At 38.5% G+C, this 27,557-nt stretch overlaps 1 protein-coding gene across 11 annotated transcripts in view; it reads left to right on the top strand.

Moving 5' to 3' along the window:
• Nucleotides 1–27,169, top strand: part of LOC140907864 (meiosis-specific coiled-coil domain-containing protein MEIOC) — a 53,901-nt gene extending 26,732 nt beyond the window's left edge. For all 11 annotated transcript variants that reach the window (XM_073334818.2, XM_073334819.2, XM_073334815.2 and 8 more), the window contains 6 exons: nucleotides 3,759–3,925; nucleotides 9,550–9,651; nucleotides 12,691–14,491; nucleotides 15,769–15,903; nucleotides 16,035–16,215; nucleotides 20,586–27,169. In XM_073334818.2, coding sequence (XP_073190919.2) covers nucleotides 3,759–3,925; nucleotides 9,550–9,651; nucleotides 12,691–14,491; nucleotides 15,769–15,903; nucleotides 16,035–16,215; nucleotides 20,586–20,842 — 2,643 coding nt within the window. In that variant the 3' untranslated portion in view covers nucleotides 20,843–27,169. The remainder of the gene's footprint in view (nucleotides 1–3,758; nucleotides 3,926–9,549; nucleotides 9,652–12,690; nucleotides 14,492–15,768; nucleotides 15,904–16,034; nucleotides 16,216–20,585) is intronic.
• Nucleotides 27,170–27,557: the final 388 nt, after the last annotated feature.

Raw genomic sequence — 27,557 nt, 5'->3', positions numbered from 1 at the left:
TCATGGCCGTGGTGAACAGGATGAAAGGTCTACTGGTGTCATCCCAAAGAATCTTGTCCTGGATAACCGCCTGCATCTGAGCTTGCTATGAGCTGGTGAACGTTCCACCAGCGGCTATCATGACAGCTCATTCTACAAGAGTCCAGTCTTCATCAGCAGCATTCCTCACACAGATACCAATCCAGGATATCTACAGGGCCGCAATGTGGTCACCAATTCAGACCTTCGCATCCCACTATGCCGTCACCCAACAGGCCCGTGACGATGCTAGTTTTGGGAGAGCAGTGTTGTGATCGGCACATACATGAACTTGGAGCCCACCTCCGGGGATACTGCTTGTGAGTATGGACTGGACATGAATAAGCACTCGAAGAAGAAAAAATGGTTCCTAATCTTTTGTAACAGTTGTTCTTCGAGAAGCGTTGCTCATGTCCATTCCCTGACCCACTCTCCTACCCTCTGTTGGCATTACCTGCAAGAAGGAACTGTGAGAGAGTGCGGAACCGGTATAAGGGGTGCCTCCGGCTCATGTTCACAAGGCTCCAGGGGGTGCTAGAGCTGGCCCTAAGGATACCACTAAGGGAAAAATCTCCTGCAACTCTGCACGTGCACATACCTAGCCTGGACTGGACATGAGCAACACATCTCGAAGAACAACAGTTACAAAAAGTTAGTAACCATTTTTTTCTTTATTAAAGTGCCCTATAACATCAAAATGTTGTCCAGTCCATTCAGGTTAGGTGCCTTTTCTGCCAAGCTACATCTATCTGATTGGGTCAGAGTGGGGAAGAGAGACCTACTAAGAAAAAGGTATGGTGGTTACCACCAAATCAAACTGAGGCCTAGGTCTTGCAACAAGCAGGGCTTTAGTGTTCTGGTTTCTTGAGGATCTAATAGAGAAATTCAAAGCAGCTGAATCCCACTGTAGGTGTGTGTACCCCATGTGTGCAAGCCCAGAATCTTTTATCCAGCTGTATTCATTGGGGCTGCTCATGCATCCTGTACTCCCTCATGCCCCTCCCAAGGATATAAAGAGTGGAGCAGCCGCAGCTGCCACTCAGTTCCTTCTTGCTGCTAATGGCAGCAAGACAGAACTACATCGTGTCCTTTTGCCTCCCTGTAGTTTCTTAGGTTGTTTAGGATAGTTACTTAGTGAGTTAACTACTGTGCTTTGTAGCCTATAAATTTTTATTTAGTGCCCATTGGCCCCCCCAAAAAAAGGCAAAATGTATTTTTTTGTTCGATTGGTACTTGGTATTGAGGTGCAAGTCTGATGGCTGACACTGTCTTTGGGCTTTAAAATCTGCACTGCCTGTGAATCACCTGTGCCTGCAAATAATGGACGTACTAAGTGCCTTTTTTTTTTTTGTTTAGGGGAACTATTACGGACAAATGTTCAGTTTGCAAATCTTTTTCTACGTGCATGCAGGGAGCTATAGATACCCTTTGAAAAATGTTTCTGATGGAAAGGTCAGTGAGGAGTTTTCCCAAATTTGAAGTCCCTCATCAAAATCAATCTGCTGTTTTAAAGCTGGTTTCTGGTAGTGCTTCAGCTACCAGCAATGCTACTCATATTGGATAGCATGCCTACTGCTCTAAGAGACCTCATGCTTCTCAAAAACATGCTGAGCCTTCTCTTCAGTCCTCTTCAGGTCAGTCAGTCTGACTCCTCCTGCTCAAGATAGGAAGGAGCAGAGATCTTCAGATGGTGTTTGGCACTGGTCACTGTCCTTGGCACCAGCTAAGAAGAGGTCTAAGACTCATTGCTCTGATGTCTCCAAGCTCGTTCCTTCCAAATCTGATCAGCACCGTGAGTCTTCAGGGACTAGGAAAGGCCTTCTTCCACTTGGTACTGTGTTGACAGTTCTCAGTGACCAGTACTACTTCTTCGGTACTGATACCACTGGTGCTGTCTGCCACAGATTCTTCAGTACCACACCTTAATAAAAAGATCCCAATTTACTGAGACATCCACACTGGTACCATGGAGCTCAGTCTACCTTGGTACTGATTCCTCTCTCAATGCATGCTGCCTTTACAACCTCTAGGAACATAGTGATCACTCCAATACCAGAATCTCCTGTCTTTGATATTCTCTAATATCTACTGGATTCAAGTCCCTTCTGGTATGGGAACCAAAGGTATTGATTATGAAAGAATCTCCCTGAGACAGTTATCTGTGGTACCAATATCTATTTTTCAATAACTAGAGTCTAGATCTCCACAGTCTGTTACAACCCCTCAGATAGTATGTACCATTCTGGATGGAGTTCTGCTAGTCTGTATCTTCATTTTATGACAGTAGAAGTACTTCTTATAGATTTTCTCCTCATTCTCCTAGACTGGTTCCTGAAAGAGACCTAAGAAGGAGTCCTTTTTGTCATAGATCCCATACTTCTGACAGGTTTCAGGCACCTTACATCCTGTGGCATTATCTGCCTTTCCTGTATGGAATGCAGTCTTGGAATGCAGGTCAGCATGGAATCCTCAACATTTTCCTGCTTCTTATTCATCTAGATTCATGTCTGAGAATAGATCGCCTCTTTCTAAAGAACCATCTAAGGTAACTCTCTGACCGGAGCTCGTCCAGGAAGTTGAACAGGAACCTCACGGAGGACAATGAAGGACCAATGCATTCCTTTGGCTAGTTTATTTTCGTCACCAAATAAGGCTATAGCACCATCTGCTCCTTCCACAGCCTAACTTCAAGGCAAGTCAGGACCTCCTTTAAAATGATGGTGGAAACCTTAGATATAATCCTCAAAGTCATTCAGGAAAGTTCTCTCAAATTATTTGATATTCTGCATCCAGTCTCTCAAGTCTGTTTGGCCATGCCAATCGGTGAGAGTATCCTTGAGCCAGCTGAAGAGTTGTGGCTTGCCCCATGTTTATTTTTACTTGTGATTTGTGTCAAGCTCCATTAGGATGGAAACTGGAGTTGAATTACGATGCCCCAAACAGCATTTTAAAATTATCTTTGGTTAAGTAAAGCTACCTTTAAATGTGCTGCATACTTTTTAAAATGTAACTTTATCAAAATATATTCTGCATTTAAACCTGATTTGATAAACAAAGGAAGTATTATCTGTAGTTAGTTAATTGAACTGATTGTTTCTGGTTACCATTTCCTTTAGATTTTAGAAACCATAGCTCTCGTCCTTTCTCACCTAGTTTTTATGCATAGACTGGAAAGGAAAGCAAGTTTTCCTGCCTTTTTTCTTTTCTTAAATTCTGAATCCATTTCTCAACTTTCAGTGAAGTAGTCATTTAACGAACTAGTTGAATAAAATGAAATAAAGAAAATATTCTCTCTGCAGCTGTGTAAGTGGCTTCTGTTATCAAAATCTGGTTAACACTTCAACAAATGCACTTCCAGGTGCTTAGCACAGTGAATTCCACCAGTTCAGTGGTTTGACTTTCGTTAAAATTTCAGCATAAACATGTGCTGCTTGAATATTATTTAGTTAATTAATTTTGATAGATTATACTAAGTTTAGGCCTTAACATAAGTTGTCACAATTTCAAATTTAATTTTAAATAGGTTTATTTTTAAAAAGAAAAATCTGATTTAAATAACACATCTGATTTTTAAAAAAAACCATAGTTATGGATTTGCAGAAACAAAGTTTTCAGAAAGAAAAAATATTACCTCTTTTAAAAAACAAACAAACTTCCTTTTTTTCAAAAGAGGTGCCCTTTATTGTTCACCTACATAAACTCTTCACATTTTAAAACTGTTCACTCCCTTTTCAATTTAGGTAAACGGCAAGAAACAAAAAATGGACACTCAGTTATTCTCCCCATTGTTAGGAGGGATCACAAGTACACCACCACCCCTGGAATCATCCCGGTTATATAGTAATTGGTCTGTGTGTGGAGATGATACCAACACAGCAACTTCTTTACAAGACTGCACCAAAAAAAGGTACTAAATAAGTATAATCTTATGCTGTTCGCTGTTTTCTGTAAGACTGAAAGTTTAATTGGGTAGGAGTGTTTGAGTATTGAAAGGAAGAAGTTATGGGATAACTACAGAAACTCATGGCCAATAAATTACCTGCATTGAGTAGTATTTATCAAATAACTTTGGAAATCATGGTTATACCTTTTTTAATATGTGACCAAAGATTTCCTTATTAGGGAACGTAATGGGAAAGTCAAGTATCAGACAAATCTTGATCTTTGTATAATAACAAATATTTACCTTTTGAAAAAGCTTCCTTGTTACATCACGTCATTATGGCTCTTTTTGGTGACAGAGGGAGCTGTTTTCTGTAACAGCAGGGGTACAGTGAATGCCAGTTTCTTCCTCTTGTTACTGAACGGTACAAATGGATGAAGGTTAGGGGACATATGTGTGTGGAACTTCTCCACCACCCGTATCATAAGCATGCACATGCCAGCTTTCTGGGATTTATAGTCTTAACCAGGGATATGCAGAGGTCTTCCAGGGGGTACATTAACTCACCTAGATATTTGCCTAGATTTACAACAGGCTACATAAAAAGCACTAGCAAAGTCCATACAAACTAAAATTTCATACAGAAAAAATTAGAAAGTAAGCAGTTTTTCAGTAATAGTATGCTGTGACACTTCTGTATTTTTATGTCCGATTTTGTAAGCAAGTAGTTTTTAAGTGAGGTGAAACTTGGGGTACACGACAAATCAGACGCCTGAAAGGGGTACAGTAGTCAGGAAAGGTTGAAAACCACTAGTCTAGTCTAGTCTAGTCTAGTCTCTCTCTCCCTCTGTTTACATAACTCACCAGAGATGCCTGTGCAGCCCTGAGGGCCCTCACTACTTGCATCACAGATTTAGCGCTGCTAGATGATATTGTTACATTGTAACTAAAATTTACTCGCTCAACCAGTGGTGTAGGATAGCTATTGAGCAACTTTTTATTAGTGGCAGAAGAGATCTGAAATACGGGATGTTCCAGTCTCAACATGGTTTACTTGATCCACTTACTCTCCCATCAAGGTGGGCAGCCTATATTAAGTATTGATAGACAGGAATCATGTTAGCTATTAAATTAAAGTTTTTAATGGACGCCACAGTCTGCACTCTGGTCCCTCTCTCCTAGGCCTGGGCTACTTTTCCCATCTAATCTTTCCTACCCTAGTCATTCAGTAGGCTTATGAAACTGTTGCTGCAGCTGCCTGCTGTTAGGCTCTGTATTACCCCTTCTTTTGTCTACTTCTATTTTCTTTCATATTCCTATTACCCTGTTCTGTTTCCTTTCCCCTTATATACCGGACATTTAAATGAGTGCACTCATGCTATCTCACATTTATCTTAGTCATCTTAAGATAAATATGTGCATCTGTTGAAGTATTTAGTGTATCTTTATGGTAGCTTTAGAAATATATAGGCAGCTGTTAACAATTAGAGAAGTTATATAAATGCAGACCTCTCTCTCCCTCCCCCTGTGCTCTTTTCATCTCTATTCCCGGTGAGGTCTATGGCATGCATTCTTACTTCAGGGTTGTATTATGCTAACTACCACAGTAATTTTTTGGCACTTGATACCCATGATGACATCATCTGCATTTTCAATATAAATATCTCATTTTAGTATTTGTAACTCACTACATCAGAAATAGGAAGCCTAAGAAAGAATAGGTGCTGTGATGGGTTCCCCCCGGGGTGCCATCTGGAACTGGGGTCCCACTAAGTACCCACAAGCCTAGGCTCCCTCTCACACTGTGCTGCTGTGGCAAGCTGCAGACCCACTCCCACACTTACACCAGCATTTCACCCAGGTAGGGACACGCCCAGTTGCAGTTACACGCAGGCTCTCTAACCACCAGCTTCCCAGCCTGGGACACCAGAGCAGTACCGTCCTGCCATGGTCAAATCTGGCCAGTATATGGGTTTAATACCCGGTCCACCTCTCCCTCAATGTGAAGAGAACAATGCACACTTGTGGTAACCAAGCAGAGATTTTCCCCGAGCACTCCAGTCAAAGCTCCCCGGTTTAGATTAAAACATAAACAAGTTTAACTGCAAAAGATAGATTATAAATGCTAGCAAACAGATTAAAGCAGATTACCTAGCAAATAACTAAAAAACGCAAACTAACCTTAATATACTAAATAGATTGGATATGAATTAGCAGATTCTCACCCGGAGAAATGATACAAGCAAGCTGCAGATTCTTAAGGGGCAAGCAGCACTTGCTTTACAGCTTGGAATTCCCAGGTCTTTTATTCACAGGCTAGAAATCCCTTTAGCCTGGGTCCAGCACTTCCCCCAGTTCAGTCTTTGTTCCTCAGGTGTTTCCAAGAATCTTCTTGTATGGGGAGTGAAGAACTCCAGATGATGTCACTCACTGGATTAAAGGGAGAGATTAAGGAAGATAAAGGCATTGCTGAGAAGCTAAATGATTTTTTTAAAATCAGTCTTCACTGGTGAGAATATTGGGAAGAATGACAGAAATGTAGGACTGAAAGGGACCTCAATAGGTCATCTTGTCCAGTCCCCTGCACTAAAGGCAGGACTACATAACAGACCATTCCTGACAGGTGTTTGTCTAACCTGTTCTTAAAAACCTCCACAACCTCTCTAGGCAATTTGTTCCAATGCTTAACCACCCTGACAGGAAGTTTTTCCTAATGTCCGACCTAAACCTCCCTTGCTACAATTTAAGCCCATTGCTTCTTGTCCTATCCGCAGAGGTTCACAAGAACAATTTTTCACCCTCCTCCTTGTAACAACCTTTTTTCGAAAACAGTTATGTCCCCCCTCTGTTTTCTCTTCTTCAAACTAAACCCATTTTTTTCAATCTTCCCTCATATGCATGTTTGCTAAACCTTTGCTCTTCTCTGGACTTTCTCCAGTTTGTCCATATCTTTCCTGAAATGTGGCACCCAGACCTGGACAGAGTACTCCAGTTGAGGCCATTATTAGCAGGGAGTAGAGTAGAAGAATTACTTCTTGTGTCTCGCTTACAACAGTTGATCACCACCCTCTTTATAACAGACCTCAATGTTTTTGAAGACTATTATTAGACCTTCCTGTCAGTCTTCTTTTCTTGAGACTAAACATGCCCAGTTTTTTTAACCTTTCCTCGTATATCAGGTTTTCTAAACTTCTTATTGTTTTTGTTGCTCTCCTCTGTACTCTCTCCAATTTGTCCACATCTTTCTTAAAGCGTGGTGCCCTAACCTGGAGACAGTACTCCACCTGGGGCCTCACCAATGCTGAGTAGAGTGGGACAATTACCTACTATGTCTTTTATACTACCCCAGAATATTAGCCTTTTTAGCAACTGCATCATGTTGTTGTCTCATATTCAATTTGTGGTCCTTTGTAACCCCTTGATCCTTTTCAGCTGTACTACTGCATAGCCAGTGATTCCCCATTTTGTAGGTGTTATTGCTCTTTTTTTATTCTCAAGTATAGTAATTTGCACTTGTCTTTATTGGATTTCATCTTTCTGATTCCAGACCAATTCTTCAATTTGTCAGTATTTTGAATTCTAATCCTGCCCTCCAAAGTGTTAGCAATCCCTCCCATCTTGGTGGCATCTTCAGATTTTATAAGCATACTCTTCACTCTACTATCCAAGTCATTAGTGAAAATATTGAGTAGCAGCAGACCCAGGACAAAGCTCTGTAGGCACTACATACATCCCTTAGTTTGACACAGAACCATTGATTACTCTTTGAGTATGGTCTTTCAACCAGTTTTTTACCCACTTTATAGTAATTTAATCATTTCCCTAGTTTGCTTATGAGAATGTCCTGTGGGACTGTGTCAAAAGCCGTAATAAAATCAAGATATCTCACACCTACAGCTTCCCCCTATCCTCTTGGCCAATAACCCTGTCAAAAATGGAAATTAGGTTAATATGGCATGATTCATTCTTGACAACTCCATGTAGGCTGTTACTTATAACCCTATTATCCTCTAGGAGCTTACAGTGGGATTGTTTAATAATTTGTTCCAGTATGTTTCCAGGTATCAAAGCTAGCTTGAATGGTATCTAAATTAGCCACTGTTCCACAGGAGTGGAGGGCAGCAAATTTGTACATATATTTTAAAAAGGGTCTGTGGGTGACTGGAATTATAGTTCACAAAGTTTTGCATCTGTACCTGGCAAATTTATTGAAATGATCATTTAAAAGGGAAAACAAAATGTCTGAAAGATCGTGATATGATAGGATTTAACCAGCATGGTTTCTACAAAGGAAAATGTCTCATTAATGTCTTACAATTCTTTGAACATGTCAGTGAAGTAGTGGATAAAGGAGAAACAGTTGATGTTTATCTGAACTACCAAAACAACCTTTGACCAGGTCCCTCAAAAAAAACAAAAACAAAGTAGTCATGGACTGAGAGGCGAAGTATTGTTACGGATCAAAATCTGAGGAGGAGCTAGGAAGCAAAGGGCTATGTCTACATTGCAAATATTACAGCTGAACCTGCGCTGCTGTGGTGTAGATACTTTCTACAGTGATGGAAAGGTTCTTTTTTTAAATCCACTCCCTTGAGAGGTGGTAGCTAGGTTGACAGAAGAATTCTTCCTATGACCTAGTTGGTGTCTATACTAGGGCTTAGGTCGGCTTAGTTATGTTTTTCAGGAGTGTGACTTTTTTTCAAACCTCTAAGCAACATAGCTACATTGACCTAAGTTTAGGTGTAGGCCAGGTTGAGGATTAAGTGGCCAAAAAAGAAATATTTCCCACAATGTGTAATTAAGCTGTGGAAGTCGCTACCACAGAAAGTTGTTAAGGCAAGAATTTAACAAGATTAAAAAAAGGATTGGATACTTAACACAGATATCAAGAATATCCAGAGTTATAATTAGGTTAAAAATTGGTGGAACAGACATTAAACCAATCTCTGACTATTATAGATCACAATCAGACCTAAAGTTGGGAGTGCTGGGGCGCAGAACACAGTAGGGTTATTACACCTCGTTATATTTGGTGCTGGCCACTGTCAGAGACAGGATTCTGGATTAGATTGACTTTAGGTCTGATCCAGTATCGCAATTCCTATGTATCCTTTTGTAGTAATTTTCATGGAGCTGGTTGGAGGATGTTGGGTGTTGTTCCTCCCACTCTTCACAGGAGTGTTGCAACCCACTTCATGTCTGCTCAGTCCCCACCCACTCTTATCTCCCCAGAACAGCTTTCTGTGGAAGAGGGAGGAAAAGGTGACAAGGAGGCAGATGACATCCCATCCATCTTTTTTCCTTCCCATTCCCCTGTAAACATTCTAGAAACCAAAAACAATGCTTTGTGCATGAGGGCTGAGATCTGCACAAGGGGCCATGATCCTGATGCTTTAAAACATACTAGTTACTCAGATATGTGTTTACCATCAAAGGTATGATAGAAGATAATACTTAGCTTGTCATCTGCAAGGAACATTATTGCATTAATTTTTGGTGGGTGAGGAAGCTTCCTTTTCTCCTCCTCCTATATTTATAATATGTTACTGCTAAAGAAATCAGAAGGTAAACTTTTGTGTGTTTTCTCTTTATTGGTGGCTTTTTCTCCTGAAGACAGGATCATATTTGTCTGGGTCATTATTTTTCAGGGCACAGATAAATCTGTCTTACTCTGGCAATGGCCCAGATATGTTTGGGTTAGTGTCGAGCATCCTAGAGGAGCCAAACAAGCCAGAACCCGTTACAGATTGGTAAGTTTATACTGAAAACTTGCATGGTGTTGTATGTCTTACATTTTAAAGTAAGTTTTATATATTTTACATAACAGTAGACATTTGACAAGACAACTTATGTGTTGTCTGACATAGTACTGAGTTTTAAGATATTTAAATAAGCTATCATCAAGTTAAATGGGAAAGATCTGTTACTAGTACTTACTTGGAATAAACTAAAGTAGAAAGGCAGTCTTCTGTTCATCCTTCTACCAGCAGATGGCAACTGGAAAGAGAAATGCATGTCTTTTGTTACTTTAGTTTTATTAAGAGTAACTTTATTATTATGACTGTGAATATATCTGAAGGTAAAGGTAGCTCATAATTCAGATCATTCTGAAATATATTTGTATTTCTAGATACTATAAAAATCTTAGGATTTTGAACTGATTGATCATTGCAGCTAAATCATTTTGAGTAAATGGCCTCCAACTTAAGAATTTTGCTGTAGCATAGGCAGCCTTTTTCACTCAACTAAGACAAATGTAGAAGGTTTTATAGTGGGGGTTTTAACGATATATACACAAGGCTATTAAAAAAAAAACATTATAATACCGTCCGCATTTGTTTTAGTTGAGTGGAAAAGGCATCTTACCAAATGCTATGGCAAAATTCTTCAGTTGGAGGCCAGTTCCTCAAAATGATTTAGCAGCACTGATCAATCAATATAAAATGCTAAGATTTTTATATCTACACATACAAATACATTTCAGAATGCTTTGAATTGTTTATATATTTCCAGGATTTATGAACTATAATATCTAAGAAAACAAAAAATATCCCCCCGAACAGTAGCCAGTCCTGCAAATCAGTATTTTTTTTTTTTCTTCAATAAACTTACAGGGATAACATCAGAAGCAAAACATTAGTGTTGTATCTCTTCCCACATCATCCATCTGTCTTGTCTTTTTAGACTGCAAACTATTTGGGAGCAGGGACCAGATTTATGTTCTGCAAGGTACCTAGCATACTTTTGGGTCCTAACTAAATAATACTTTTAATTATACAACTGTGATGAAGTTTGCTAGTGGGATCTATGCAAATTATATTGTAGGAACATGAAAGTTAAATTTCTACCATTTTTGTTTTCCAAATGCAAAAAATATTTGTATGTAACAGAAGAAAATAATATGGCACTTTGAGTGCTATACTGATGAGATGCTTATTCAAAAGACAATGTCATAAAGTTGTGGGAATATACCAGCAAAGGAGGTACTCCCTTTTATTACTGTCATGAATTTTGGAGTGTCTTTCCTTTATAAAGAGAAGCAATGATATATTGATAATGCATAGTGATAAGAGCCATAATTTTGATTGTCCCCAAGAAGAGCCCATATTTTGGGTATAGAATCGTAGAATATCAGAGTTGGAAGGGACCTCAGGAGGTCATCTAGTCCAACTCCCTGCTCAAAGCAGGACCCATACCCAATTAAATCATCCCATCCAGGACTTTGTCAAGCCTGACCTTAAAAACTTCAAAGGAAGGAGATTCCACCAACTCCCTAGGTAACCCATTCCAGTGCTTCACCACCCTCCTAGTAAAAAAGTTTTTCGTAATATCCAACCTAAACCACCTCCCCCTCTGCAACTTGAGACCATTACTCCTCATTCTGTCATCTGCTACCACTGAGAACAGTCTAGAGCCATCCTCTTTGGAACCCCCTTTCAGGTAGTTGAAAGCAGCTATCAAATCCCGCCTCATTCTTCTCTTCTGCAGACTAAATAATCCCAGTTCCATCAGCCTCTCCTCATAAGTCATGTGCTCCAGGCCCCTAATCATTTTTGTTGCCCTCCTCTCAGGGCTGTCCTTAGGATTTATGGGTCCCTATGCAATATTATTAAACTGGTGTCCCTATGCCTGATGGCAGACCAGGCTCACATGTGTATTTTAGATAAGGGTGGCCTTTTGAAGGATTTATTTAAAAAACTATATGTCTGAAGAGCCAAGCATTGAAGGCTAAAGATGAATACTCAGATTGTGCATCTAAAAATCTATGCAAGGATTTTTTAGAGATGTGATTTTTATAATCTTCAGCAACCCACTAATGAAATATTTTTAAAGCAAATTTTAAACTTAAGGTCCTGTAGACTAACATGTTCTGAGGCAACCCCGCCGATCAGCGCCTCCCGCATCTCCTGATCAGCTGTTTTGTGGTGTGCAGGAGGCTGTGGGGGGAGGAGCGAGGGCACTGCAGGCTCAGGGGAGGGGGCGGGAAGGGGTGGAGTGGGGGCAGAGCCAGGGGTTGAGCAGTGAGCACCCCCCGGCACATTGGAACGTTGGCACCTGTAGCTCCTGCCGTGGAGTCGGTGCCTATACAAGGAGCCGCATATTAACTTCTAAAGAGCCACATGTGGGCCACCCCTGTCATAGAAGATTGCTAAGAGGGGAGGCCATCAGACATTTTCAACTATTACAGGAGTCAAATCTGTATCTGACGGCTTACGAATATTGTTAAACATCGAGCAGGATGATGTGTATATTTAAAACAATTATTAGAAAACCTTATAGAAAGGAATTTAAATAAATGCTTTCTTGCTGGGGGCAAAAACACACTTTTGAACAAGGAAAATGTAATTAAAGAAATAAGAATTACTGCAGAACATGGAATCGACTTTGCGGAGATGTTGTGAGGCTTAATTTTGTTTTAGAATACTATGGAATCTTTCTATGGAAAGTGCTATATAAGTTCAAATGTCAATACAGAAACTCTTAAAGAATAAATAATTAAGTCTCTGAAGATTACGAAGGGCAAATAGTTGTGATTGAAGCACCAAAATGTGACTAGAAAAAACAATAAAAAATAGACTTTAGGAAATAATTATAGGCTGTCAACAGTCTAGTACACTAGTAGTTTTTTATTGCTGATTTCTGTGACAAAATTTCTTGAAATTATATCTTTAGCAAAGGTTTTAGTAGTAGCTTTGCATTTTGAAAAGACACTAAATTCTCTGAACAAAGCTATAATGTAACATAAATGTGTTTGGTCATTCCTAAACGTGCAATTCTATTTGTTACAGGAATTCTCTGTCGAGATTGTTTCCCCCTATGTGGGCATCTGACATTGGAAACAATGGTGACTTCTCAGGTCTGTCTTCTAAGCATCCTTTACAAAGTAAAGATTTTCCAAACTTGATTGGCACACAGAGCTATTATCAAGGACACTTGCAAAAGTCACCTGATGTAGAGACTTTACACAGAGGATTTGAAGACCTTCATCTTATAGAGTCTTGGCTTTCTCCTTCTGACCCATATACTCAGCCATCTGATGATATCTTGAACATTTACCCTGAAAATTCTGCTTTTGAAAATAATGCCATAATTCAGCAAGAAGGATTAGCATTTCAGAATGTACAATTTAATCAGCACGTGTGCAATTATGATAAGATGAACTTAAATGGAGACAGTGAAAAGCACTGCTCTGATTTTAGTAATTTTTCTTCTCAATGCAGAATTAAAGATGGCACTGGTATTCAGAAAGAGTATTGGGAAACTGACAGAGCAAGAGGCAAACTTACAAAAAATGACAAACAAGAGCAAGCAAAGTACTCCAATGATGCTAATGGCACTTGGGGCAAAATGTTCCAGGACAACCATTTGTTTTCTAAAAGATATGAAGATTTTACAACTTCTCATAAATCACAGCCATCTGTTCACCAATCGCTCTATTTTTTCAATCAACCATTTACTAAAGAAAATAGTTTTCCTGGAGGAACAAATAGAAACCCACAGGAAACGCACTTGCAAAATGGCCATAATAGCTTCAATTTGGGAGAAACCTGTAATAACTCTGAATGTAAGAGCCATATTAATCCTAAAGAATGTTCTCGTAAACCTTCTGAATATCATTTATCTGTAAAAACTGCTCAACAAAATGGAAATTTTCATTCACCTTACCGTGGACATACGTGGCTGGATGATAAAATCTTAAGTCCCACATCTACATCAGATATTGCATATAGGAAGCAAAACCAAGTAGTAACAAGCCCACAGTCTTCTTCTGGGGTTTCAACTATGTCCAGTGGATCTCCAACACATCAGTCTGTAACCCAGCCCTCTTATTACTCACAGTTGTCACCAGTGCCCTCTTCAAGGAAAGATGGAAGGATACAAATATCAAATAGTGTTCCTGGTAACTTGGGGGGTTCAAATTTCTTTGCAGAAAATCAGAAACAAATTAAACCTATTGGACATTCCCAGCATGATTCATTGACTAATAAAGGCCAGTATCGTAAAATACCCGTTAATTTGTCACACAACTGGTTAACACAGCAGAATTCGGCAAGTGATGAGTCTGAAAAGTATCATAGGTTTCGCAAAAAGCAAAACCAAGATAACTGTAATAAAGATGAAAGAAGAGGTAGAAGGAATTGGATACCCCATCCTGGGTATGCAGGGCAAAATCAGCAACAGTTCAACATGTTCCGAAAGAAGCAAGAACAGAATGGTGGCAACGCGTCAGATTTCATCAATCCTTCTTTTCTTCCTTCTTTCCCATTAATGTCTGATTTTAAGCAAAATCCCAATTTTACTCCATTTAATCCCCATCCTTTTCCATCAGCAAATAATTTTGCTTTTCCTCCATCACCATTTCCATTCTCGGAACTTGTTGATCTTTTTCACTATGATGATTTTAACCATTTGAATCCCTTCATTAACGACCTATTTTGTGGGGAATTAAGTGCACCATACTTTGCCTTTCCAACTCCTTTTAACAAGTATAGGCCTCCAAGAAATCGCAGTGGACCTGCTAATGAGCTTCATATTCGACTAGAGGAGTGTTATGAACAGTGGAGAGCTCTGGAGAAGGAGAGGAAAAAGGTAATAATATATACCATGATAGACTTGTATGTAGGATGGTGATTATAAAGGAACAGCTAGGTAGAGTAGAAATTCCTGCATCTTACTGGTAAAAAGGAGCCAGTCTTGCTGCCTTTTTGAAATATTGTGACTTTAATTCCACTCTAAATATTTTGAGCCCCATCTACAACCATCTATTTTGAGTATACAAAATTGTAAGAAGATACCAAACAGTGTGAATGTCGTACAATTGTGCGTGAGACTGAGATTCACCTTTCATTTTTCAGCGGCACAGGAGTTAGGACCGCTTATTCAGCAGTAATTTTCTTGAACTAAATTACACCTGACACCAGTGGTTGCTTAACCAAGTACCCTCTTTGGCCAAAGGTCTTATATTATCTGGTGGCATGGATCCTATTCTTCGGTTCATGTTGTTCAGTGCAAGTTTAGTAGCCAATAGTTACCACTATCCATGGATCGTGGAAGAGGCCACTGATGTGACTTGTATAGCTAAAGCCTGAATGGTTGATAAAGCAGGGACTTTATTAGTCCAGCTATTTTTGGATAGTACTCAGTTCAGCATGAACTGAGGGAGGGCCAAGAGGATGGTTGTTTATATCTGACTTCAAATATAAGAGATATGTCACTCTAAAACATATTATTTTGGCTTTGTCCAATATATCTTTATCTGCCTGGTATTGGGCTTTGCTTAGGCCTGTAGTCATAGGTGAGTTTCATGTCCATGTGGATGACTTTTCAGGGCTGATATCTTCTCAAAGCCAATATGTTAAACCTGGGATTATCCTTGGGGGTTTCAAACACAACCACTGCAGCAATTGAGGACATCTCATGTACTTGCTAGTAGTTCCTGGATTTGACCATCTGAGAGTCCTTAACAAAATGTTATCAGTAGGCAGTTGGGAATTCACATCTCTAATTTGGTGTGACAAAGCTACAGTGTAACCTTTCAAGGACGGTGCAAGATCCTTCTATTTACTTGTATCTGTACCCAAGACTGGTTAATATTGTAAAGGTAATTTTGTTTGTTGGTTACCGATGTTGATTCTAGATTTATGCTTTAAAGTAGTACTTGGAATTTTTGGAAGTACCCTTATATTTACAGCCAGTTGTTGGCAATTTAAAGTTTAATCATGACTTCTTATTGTTTTAAATGCCAACAGAGACTTAAACAGCAGACACATCTCATCCATCCATGTAGTAGTGAAAAAATAGAAAAGCTTAGGCTATAGGATGAAACTCCATTCTAAATATTTTAAAGGTATGTGTTTTCTCTTCAGACTGAAGCTGATCTTGCAAGAAACTTTCCAGGAAAGCGGGTATCTAGCTCAAATAACACTCCTGTTTCTCGACTTCCTGCTAACCCTTCACGAGTGGATCGTTTGATTGTGGACCAGTTACGAGAACAGGCCAGAGTAAGCATACTTACAGCATGGAATCTTCTGCAGGGATTAGTAACATCAGGTTATATTTTTGTGGGTTTATTATATTTTGTGTAGGATTTTAAAAAAATAACTGTTTTTGGTGTTTGAAATATATTCGTTAGGTGCTCACCTTAATAGGAAAAATGGAAAGGCTTCGCGGTACTCCTGTCCATGGGAATATATCCAAAACTCTGGAACATCATTTAGAAGCCATTCATGTTACACAAGCGAGGCGGAAAGATGAGATTGTCAATGCTGCCAATCCACAGAGACAAGGAGCACCTCGCTATAATAATGAAAAAGGTAAATACTTTTGATTGCTTTGTAGTTCTAAAAATTGTTTTTTTTTTCCAATTTGTATTCAGTTCAATTTGTAACACATTTTAAATGTTGTTTTAATGGTAACAAGTAGACTTACTCCCTTAAACAGAAACTTTCTCTATATGTGTGCCTTTGACTTTAAAAGAGAAAAATCCCCCTCACTTGTATCAGGTAATTTCTGCATAGACTTTATTCTGTTTTGTGTTGTTGATTTTTAGACCCCTTCTTGTCACAAGATATTTTCTCGGTTTAAAAAAAAAAAAAGCCCTCTATTAAATAATCAGATTTTGTTAAAGACTCTGGATGAATTCCTGCTTGTTTCAATGCATGCTGCTATTTAACAGGCAGGGGATATGAGAGTTATCGCTGTAAAAAGGTAGCCTATGACTGGGAATTGATACCAAACAAAAATATCTGCCAAGTAAGCAATTCACCATCCTTAATTAGGTTGTACTCATTTTAACAAATTGAGCTTCGTCATTAATAGTGATTGAGAGTGGGCTTTCATCCTTCTTAGCTTACACAGTGAAAATTTCCTTGGTCTTACACTGCTTATTAATTGATGTTTTGTTTGTCACAAAACCACTACAAATTTGGCCTGATTGGCAGCTTCTGCCGAGGTATAGCAAGCAAGACTGTTTGATGACAGGAGTCAAGTGCACTGGTGAATCAAAACCAGACCTCTTTTGTTGGGATCCCATCTATCCAATTTGGAGGCACCAAAAAAAAAAAAAGAAAAAGAAAAGTTGGGTTTCTTTGTTTTTGCTTTGTTTAAAAAAAAAAAAAAAAAAGGAAGAGGAGGATAACTCTTTGTGTAAGATAGAAGCCCAGGATCCTAAGGTTAAGCATATTGTGGGCTAGTACTTCCCTGCTAGCAGTGAAAAGAACAGGCTTTACCACCAGATCTTGGTGTTGAAGAGTTCGAGTTCACCGCCAAGAACAGAAGTTGTATTCGGCAGTTAATTGAAAGTAAGTAAATTCCACATGGAAAAGGCCGTATGTCCAGACTCCAAAAGTGGAATCCATAGTCTCAGTTGAAACATAAAACCATCCTGATCCTGTGGACTTTTTCCTCTTAAAGATGTCAGACAGACTGGAAAAGCTGTAATAAAAAAAAAATCCACATTTGAGTTAGTAGACAGATTCTTGTAGACTTCCACTGCAATTGCGTGTTTGGAGGAACTTATCCCAAACAAGGACAAAAGAATTGGCTTTTTAATGACAAATATCTCTGGCAGTTTTATTCATGCTAGCCCCAATCACATTTCCAGCCAGACCCTTCGTGGGTAGTGCACGAGTTAAAAGGCAGCTTTGGCTTCATCCGTGGGTTGTATTTTTCAAGCAAGCAGTTGCTACTTTCGTAATGGTGATTGTGATCTGTGTAACCCAGACAAGAATGGCGGAGAATTTCAAGTAGGACAAAGTCATTGTCTACCTCCACACATGTTCTCCAGAAAGAGCATACATACTATAAATCTTGTATCTCCTTTCAACCGGTCCAGATGCAACAAGAAAGACCGCTCATCCTATACAGGCAAACTGAAGATTAGATCTTACAAGGAGACAAGACAAGAGTTAGTCTTTCAAGGTGTTTTCTCCTTTGTGATTTCTTGAATCGTTATGATTATCCACAAGGAATAAGTATCTTACACAGAGCAGTATATCGTGATTGATCATGTTAAATGTTGCAGAGAGAGCCAGGATAAAGGTGGAAGGCTGCCCTCCATCCATCTACATCAAGAGAACATCCATCTGTGCCAATAATACAGTTTTTGCTCCATGTTCTTGGGTAAATCCAGATTGCTTAGGGGCTGATATCTTGGTTTGAGATCAATGAGACTGAAAGTGATTTATTGCTAGCTTGCTGGGAACCCTAAAGATTTCATAGTGGATACTAGCCAATTCGAGTGCATCCAGGGTGTATTTCTTAAGTGTTGGTCAGTCTGGTCTATGATTCAAGGATGAAGGGTGGACTTACTCACTGAGTGAGGCATTGGCTATCTCCGTCAGGTGAAGCTCCAGTTTACTTTTTTAAAACCAAGCAGGAAGGGTAGTATAGGACAGGGGTCGGCAACCTTTCAGAAGTGGTGTACCAAGTCGTCATTTATTCACTCTAAGGTTTCACATACCAGTAATACATTTTAACATTTTTAGAAGGTCTTTCTCTATAAGTCTATATTATGTAACTAAACTATTGTTGTATGTAAAGTAAACAAGGTTTTTAAAATGTTTAAGAAGCTTCATTTAAAATTAAATTAAAATGCAGATCTTATCAGTTTAGTGCAGTGGTTCTTAACCTGGGGTGCACGCACCCTGGGGGTGCAGGATGCCCTTTCTGGGGGTGCGAGACATGCAAGATTTTTTTAGAAGGTAAATCATTGAAAAAACAAATTAAGCGCAGGCACATAAGTACAACTATTTTGTTTCATCAAACCTATGTATTTATTAACATTATACATTTTTAATGATTTCTGTAATATACAGACAAAGTTTTTAAGTTTTCAAGTTTTTAAGCTAATTGTAGTGTAACTTTTGATAAGGGGTGAGAGAACATATTTTAAGAACTTCAGACCATCAGCGGGCTGAGCGGGGATGGGTGGAGTGTATTAAATTGCTCCCCATAGGAATGTGCTACTTACAGTGTACCGCTTACGGCTGCCCGTCCTGATGCTCTGAGCGGCATGGTAAGGGGACAGGGAATGGGGTGGTTGGATAGGCGTGGGCGTCCCAAGGGGCCTGTCGGGGTCGGGGCAATCAGGGAGCAGGGGGGCTTGGATGAGGGGGTGGGATCCCGGAGGGGGTGGTCAGGAGACAAGCAGCAGGGGGATTGGATGGGTGGAGGGTTCTGAGGGGGATAGTCAGGGGGCAGGAGGTCCCAGGAGGGGGGGACAAGGAGCAGGGGCGGTGTGGGATGGGTCAGAGGTTATGAGGGGGGCAGTCGGGGGAGGGAAGCATGCTGGCTGTTTAGGGGGGCACAGCCTTCTCTACCCAGTGTAGTGTATTAAATTTCTCTCCATAGGAATGTGCTACTGACGGTGTACTAGTTACGGCTGCCAGTCCTGGTGCTCTGCAAGTAGCGCATGCCTACGGGGAGAAATTTAACACACTGCACCGGCGGACAGAGCCCCAGACCGAGGGCGGGCTGAGACGCTCAGCCCACCACTGGTCTGGGGTTCCGTCCGCTGGCTCCTGCCAGCCGGGGTCCCAGCCACCGGCCCCACTCAGCCCGCTGCCGGCCTGGGGTTCTGTTCACTCAGGCTGGCAGCAGGCTGAGCAGGGGCGGAGGCCGGGACCCCGGCTGGCAGCAGCGTGCCAGTAAAAATCGGCTCATGTTCCGCCTTTGGCATGCGTGCCGCCGGTTGCCGACCCCTGGTATAGGACTCGCAGGTTTGGGATTAAATCTCCTTTAGGGTGTTCAATAATTCCTTTGTTGTGAATGGGCTGAACTCACTGAATGATAACATGTAAGTTGTCACATTGTCTTGAAGGAAAGGAAATTTTTAGTACAAAGTTCTTTTTTTTTCCCCCTGCTTTATATGTCAGCACCATTTGTCACCAACAGCCCGTGTTCTGGAGTCTGAATTTATCTCATAACTTCGGTGCATTGGAAAGCCTAGAATATAACTAAAGAAATATTGGAAATATGGTTCTTTAATAACAGGGTGCAATCTTTCCCGCGGTTTCTTGGAATTACGTTACTATAATAAAAGGAGTACTTGTAGCACCTTAGAGACTAACAAATTTATTTAAGCATAAGCTTTCATGAGCTACAGCTCACTTCATCAGATGCATTCAGTGGAATGTTTTTTCTTGTTTTTTCCTACCCCCCCCCCCCCCGATGTTCTGGTTTAACTTGGATTTAAACTTGAAGAGTGGTCAGTTTGGATGAGCTATTACCAGCAGGAGAGTGAGTTTGTGTGTGTATGGGGGTGGGGGGATGTGAGAAAACCTGGATTTGTGCAGGAAATAGCCCAACTTGATTGTCATGCACATTGTGTAAAGAGTTGTCACTTTGGATGGGCTATCACCAGCAGGAGAGTGAATTTATGTGGGGGGGTGGAGGGTGAGAAAACCTGGATTTGTGCTGGAAATGGCCCACCTGATGATCACTTTAGATAAGCTATTACCAGCAGGACAGTGGGGTGGGAGGAGGTATTGGTTCATATTCTCTCTGTATATATAAAGTCTGCTGCAGTTTCCACGATATGCATCTGATGAAGTGAGCTGTAGCTCACGAAAGCTTATGCTCTAATAAATTGGTTAGTCTCTAAGGTGCCACAAGTACTCCTTTTCTTTTTGCGAATACAGACTAACACGGCTGTTACTCTGAAATCTGATTCTTGTCTTTGTAGATGTTCTTGCTCTGGCAGCTGCCATTAAAGAGTTAGCTGTTTCCACACGCAAGGCTCGTACTGCTTTATGGTGTGCACTGCAGATGACTCTACCAAAAACCTCCTTAAGCACTCCAGTGAAACAGGAGGAGGTCGAAAGGGCATTGCAAGAGCTTTGTCCAGGAAACACAAGCACACAAGAAAAAAATAGTGCAGATCCTGAAGACCAGGGAAGCAAAAAAGAGAAACATGAGGAACCCATACAGATTTCTGAATAACTGTGCAGAGAAAAAAAAAAAAAGGAAGAAAGTGAATTGCATTGTGCTATGGAGAACTTTTTTTTGCTAGGTTATCAGAAAAAATAAGGATAACTCAACTGATCAGTGCTGCAATTTTATTACTGTGATTCTGGTGTTGACAAATATTTCTTGTAATAGTGTTATTGCAGTTTTAATATTGCTGGTATTGCAGTGTCTTCTATGTAAGATAAAGATTTTATTAATAAGGGGAACTGGGCAATAGCTGATCATTTTCTTGACCACTTAGCCAAAGCTATGTATCAGCTGTGACCCAAGCCATGATCTGAGAAACCAGTGAGTGGCTAAGCTAATTTTGATTCTTTTCTTCATTTGTTAGTTTTAAAATTTAACATTCTTTAGAAATGTCATTTTTAAAGGGTATTCCATAATTATTGGGGTTTTTGCACCATTATGTATTCTTTTAAGTGCCAGAATGATTGCTAAAAAATGTAATTGTACTGTCACTCAACACTGAATAGTCCACACTTCTGCTTTGCTATTGTGACAGGGTGTCAAATCTTTCAGGTAATTGCCAAGAGTCTGACTGGAATAATCAGAGTTTAATGTTCGTTACATGACCTGCTTGTTCTGCCAATTAAAAGTTTCCAGCTGGACCAATCTAAACCAAAAGTTCCCATAGTATAATCCTTGTGGCAAAATTTTTACATAATAAATAAATGAAGAACTAATTTTAAGGAATTTTTAGAGTTGCAGTATATTGCATTAAAATACAGTTGGCAGTTAACATAAAATAGTTACTCTGACTTAGAAATTAGATTTACTGATGCCTAATGGTTAAAAACAGTAAGTATGCACTTAATGAAAAATTACATGGTTAATAATATGTTTATGGTATTTTAATTTTCAGAAACATTCCATATTTATTTTAATGTTTTGATTAAATGTTTATTTAAAATTCTATTTTAATAATATACAGTCGGGTCTTTTGCCAAACCTTCCTAATAATCAGATTTAATGATTTACTCAGGAACTATGTATATTATATATATAAATACACACAGTATATAGGGGTTTTTTGAGGGGTAGGGATGTTTGCAAGATATTTACACAAAGCTAACTATACTAGGTTACCAAAGCTGTTGAATTGATTTGTTTTAGCATGAGAAGATTTCATATGTTTAATTGCTATTTAGTAGTCTTCATCCTGGGGCTTAGACAATCAGAAGTGTTACGTATCAATGTGAATGTACAGAGTAAGAATTAGAAAAGGATGAATAATTCATATTTTGATCTTAATCACACTACTTATGAGTATTTTAATGCTTTATCAATCGTGTCTTAATGTTAGATTGTCTTTCAAAATGTACTAATTACCAAGTGTGTTCTTAGGTGTTAGTATATTGATGAATGGCTTTGGAGAGCAGTTCTTGTTTTAAAAAATAATTATGTTGAGGACAGGAGAAAAAGTTCAAAGACTTAAAATGAAGATTTATCTGTGTTTCATGATGTTATGATATTGAATTTGACGCTTTCTTGATAAATATATAATTCTGTTTGCATATACATGTACTTGCTAAATATTCCAAACAGTCTGTAATTTTGGACCTGTGAATGTTTCTAGAACATCTGTAGTCTTATAGTTCTATTAGTACCAATATAGTACCAGTGGTCGTACCATTGTTAATGGTAATGAGGTGATAAGTGCATCATTTTGTAGAACAGGAAGTCACTAAAGCCTCATTTTGATCCACTGATTAAACAAAGGAATCATAAGAAGGCAGAATCTTATTAAAAGTATGCTCCACATTTTCTAAAGAAAACTTAATCCATTTCAGTGGATATTTTTAAGCCTTAGTCTAAAACTAAAAATTGGTACTGAAGAGAATTATTTCAGTGCTGTCTGTGTGTGTGTGTGTGTGTGTGTGTGCAAAATCTGTTTGCACTAATATCTGAAGGTCAGATGTGTTTTTGTGAAATTATAGTTGGTGGTTTGAAACATTTTCAGAGTTTACAGTATTTGAGTTGTTGGAATTTAAGTTACGATTTCTGTTTCCTGTTAACATAGTATTTGAAAGTCTTGATTTGCATTTCTATTTACAGAATAATTTGTAGTCTTGCAGGATTGTTTTGTAGTATTGAATGTATTGGGCATATTAGGTCCTTATTGTATTGTTTGTATGTAAGTTATTGTGCAGGAATGTGATCTTAATCAGTTCATAATATAGTTAATGTGCCTTTAAAAGTCTTATTTTTCAAAAACGGTAAGTAACTGTGTATGCTCACTTTAGCTTTCTGTTGCAATTTAATAATACATTTAAAGGGGTTAAATGTAGCTGCATTTGACTATAGCTAACGTAGCATATGGTATTAGTGTTTTTCTTGCATAATATTTGATTGTCCAGTTATGGACTCTTTAACATGTGTAAGGCACCATAGCTGTTGAGAGTTGCCACAAGTCAAGTGTATTCATAACAGAGTTTAGTTGTGTTGCCCACAAATGCAACATGTGCACATTTAATTCTTTTTGACTTGACCGGCCTGTATTCTTCTTAAAATGTGAACTATCTGATGGTCCTCTTAGTATGGAAATTTTTCTGACCATTTCTTGAAATACTTAAACAATTAACATCATTGCAATGTAAAAACAAAAATTCTTTCAAGACGCTTCCGTTCTGTTTTTGGTTTGCTACACATTCTTCTATATTTCAGGGCGGAAATACAGTCTTTTGGAAGTTTACCAGTGTAAGTTTGGGATTACAATAGTTCTGTGCAGTCATATAGTGTTCCTAATTGACTATTGTTTGACTTGATAATGAAAAGCAGTTTCCATACATATTCCATTCAGAGCTTCAGGTGAATAAATATCATTTCCTTCTCTGGTTTGTTAGGGCCTAACCCTAGTCTCATGTCATTGACTTCCGGGGAAGCAGACCTGGGTTATTAGTTAGCAGTCTGGATTAAAGTGGATAGCGGTGTGTGAGTTTTTGAGTTTGTGGAGCAATCAAACAGTATACGGTGAATTTTTCTGTTTAAAAAGTTTTCACCCCATCCTGTCCTTTTTTCTTCTAATTGGCTCACACATTTCAGGTGTGCGGTTAAGTGTGGGGATGAGGGTGCTGAGTGTTCACTGTGGCTAGTCCACAATATTAGTCAGCTCAGTTCCAAGAGTGCAGAATGTTTAAGAATTTTTGTTCAAATCATGTTAGTTAAAATACAATTGTATTTATTTTATTAGAATAGGGCTGAAACTTTAAGATCCTAAATTGATAACACAATACAGTATAGACTTAAAAATCACAAGGTAACATCCCTTTTATGGGTTATTCCCCCGATAGTGGACTGGAAGCTTGTGCTTGTTTCCTATTTCCACTTTTTTGTTCCCCCCACAGAAAGTGTATGGCCTGCTGCAAAATGAGTACTGTTCCACCAATATGTTTAGCACCTGTGCCTTTGCCTCTCCTCCTCTACATCCCCAGAGTCCCTATGATAGTAAAGCTATTGTGATAGAACTGGTGTAAGTTAACACTAATGAGATCAGTATTAATTTGTCAGCATTAAGGGAAGTGAGATTGTCCAGGAATGTGGCTGTTCTGTATGGTGCCATGTCCCAACAGAGGGGATCTCCAGGATCAAGAAGTCTTTACAACAAACTAGGGCCTCATCTTTCTACAGGGCCTCATCTTCTGCCTCTTGCTGTCCTCCATTTGTGGAAACAGTGATGGATACTTTTTTCTAAATGAAGTAAAATTCATTGGTGCTCAATGTCCCTGATAGTGAAGGGCTTTTAGCACATAACTAATGTTTGGGTTTTTTCATCTCAGTTCCCCTCGGCCTGAAACCATAGCTTTCAACACTACTCAATGTGACATTTTCGGAACACATCCTTTTGTGAAGTCACAGCTACTGGTTCTCACTGAACTAAGGAGATGGCCTATAGGAAGTTGGATGTGTTTGGGTTTTTTTAATTGCAATACAGTATTACTATGAATAAAATGTAAAACCCTTGAGAATTATTTTTAAAAGATAATATAAAACACAATGCCATTTTCTGACCTGCTCTGAAAGCTGTTTTCATTTTCTATCTGTGCTCTGTGCAGCTTTATGTCAAAATGATGGATTCTGAGGCAATCCAAAAGATGACTGGTGTGTTTTTTGGTAGGGTCTGAGAAGTGAGCTTTAAATTAATTCTCCTTTCCGTTCAGGACATTTGAGTAGAATGGGCTTTTGTAAAATGTGCAGGTCTCCGCTAATTTGTGAAGACTTGAGTTCAGGATTCTTTTTCAACTCTGCAAGAGTTGACCTCAACTGAAAAAGAGAGCAGGAACACCACACTCTAGTATATTAGGCTAATATGATGGAGGAGCTGACTTTCAAATGTGTCTTTAAATGTGAATGCATTTGAAATTAAGGCTACACAGAAATTGTTCACAATCCTGCTTCCACTGAAGTCAATAGTTTTGCCAGATACTGACTTCAGTTGGGTTTACTGTTTTACTGACCTAAGTCTTTACTATTTAAGTTTTTTTTGTATATACAGGCTTTGCAGTTCATATTGAACATTAGGTACCAAGAAACTCCCGAAACATATGTTTTTCCTAACTTTATTGTAAGGTTTTTAAACATAGTAACATCTTGGAGTTAGGAGAAATAGTCTGCTTTCATTTAAAGCTGAGGAATGTACCTACTGTAAGATGCTTTGGCTGAGTTAAATCAATAGGCTTTTGAGAAATTTGCACCTTGTTTTATCCTGATTTGCCTGGATAGAAATACAGCCTTAACCGTGTTAAGATCTTGATTTGTTTCTTGTGCAGTTTTATCTGTCTCAATCACCAGCACTTTTCTGTTTTGTGGAAACGTATAAATAATTATAAAAGGAAAAACTGTGTATCTATGAAGTTACTTTTTTATGATAAATTGTTTTACAATTTGCTTTTAAAAAGCACTTTCTTTTTCTTTAGTTTTTTACTTTTTAATAGTGCAACCAAATCTGTCAATTTTATAGCGTGGTGACTCATTTTTCTTTCTTAGCAATACTACAATTAAAGGTGCAAAAAAATAAGGTGCATTATAATGTATTTATTTAGCCTTTGTTGTTAGAAGTTGAAAATGTATGGAATAAAGTAGTTTTGAGCAACTTTTTTAGAATTGGGGAACTGAAACTATAAATCCTCTGCTTCTTATTTGCCAGATAAGCTTTAAAAAGGAAATTGTTTGCATATACTATATGAAAGCTAACTAATGAGAGCAAGGATAGACCAGTGTCAACGTTAAAAAAATCAATTCCAGATAAAGGTTGCTTTACATTTTTTACTGTACAAAATAAAACTGGTCTAAAACTTGTGTATGCACAGTAATAACTTAATGAACCTAGGGTTTTTTCCCCCACAAAATTAGGCTATTTCCAATATATATGGGGAAAATAAGTTTACTTTTATTTTTATGACATATACAAAGACTAATAGTGTCTATATTTTAATATACTGTTTAGTGTCTGAAGTATATCTTTTACATGTATGTTGGTCAATCTCATTTAATTAAAAACAAATTTTACACTGTTAGTGAAATATTACTGAAGAAAGCTATTGTGAGTTAATCCATTTAGTAGACCCAACAGAAATAAGTGGAAGTATACATTTAACTAAAAGAAGCAAGATGTCAATTGTTAATACTTAATGATTAGTCAATTTAGGCTTATTTCAGTGTTTCTGTAAAATAACTGGATATTTAATGAACGTTGCAAAAATATCACTTCTACCTCTTGTGTAACACTTAACTTTAAAAAAGGTTATTTATACTACACAGATTTCTGTTGGGACATACTTTGCTATTTTAGAAAGTTGATACACCTTAACTAGTGAATTTGGTGTGCGTTTTTTGTTTTCGGTTAGACAGCTCTCTTATGTGGAATACCAGGGAGCCTTGCGGCTAGATTGTGTTCACTTGTGTAATGTAACCTACCATGATGTGTACACTTAAATATGGTTTATATTAAGAAAAAGGTACAACAGTAGAAAGAGATGCTAAGGTTTGTATTACATGTATGAAAGTCACAGATTTATGAGAATCCTGTAATAAATCATGGCCAGTGTAATTTTCTAGCATTTTTTTTATGTATGTGATTGTTTCCTTATTTAAATAATCAGTTGTGTTGTATGTATGTGGCTAATAAATAGTTACAACTATTGTTTTATTCAGTTCAACTCATGTTACTTTTCAGCTGCTGTTCTATATGCGAGGTGTTTCTTGTTTGTTTGGGGTTTTTTTGTAATTCACTGAAAAGACCTGTTGTATGTTCTGGGTAACACTTACAGTTGTAAAAATAATTAAACTATTTCGTATTTTAAATCACTGATTGTATTATTTCAGTAAATTTATGTGTGGTGGTGGGAACACCAGATGTCAATGGGTAATACTTGTTTTACATGGGTCAATGTTAATGAGCAATATCCATTATTCCAGTTTCCAGGTGTGAGGTCACATGTATGAGGTGCAGAATCTTTCTAAACATCAAAACTTAAATGAATTAATAAACTAATAATTGATAATACATAAAAGGAGAAGAGGTTAGTAAATAACCTAAGTAACTTTCACCTCTTTTTTCACCTCTCTTTTCTCCCTGCGCGAGTGAGATTACTGCAAGGGAATTCAATCTTGTTGGATAAGTTGATGTACAATTTAGCTGTAATTCTTTCACAAAGCATCACAAATCAGTTTCTGTTATGTTAGCACTTAG

Source organism: Lepidochelys kempii, chromosome 2 (genome assembly GCF_965140285.1).
Source record: "Lepidochelys kempii isolate rLepKem1 chromosome 2, rLepKem1.hap1, whole genome shotgun sequence".
Lineage (NCBI taxonomy): Eukaryota > Metazoa > Chordata > Testudines > Cheloniidae > Lepidochelys > Lepidochelys kempii.
Note: the sequence above shows the minus strand (reverse complement) of the source record. Positions and strands in the feature narration are given on the sequence as shown.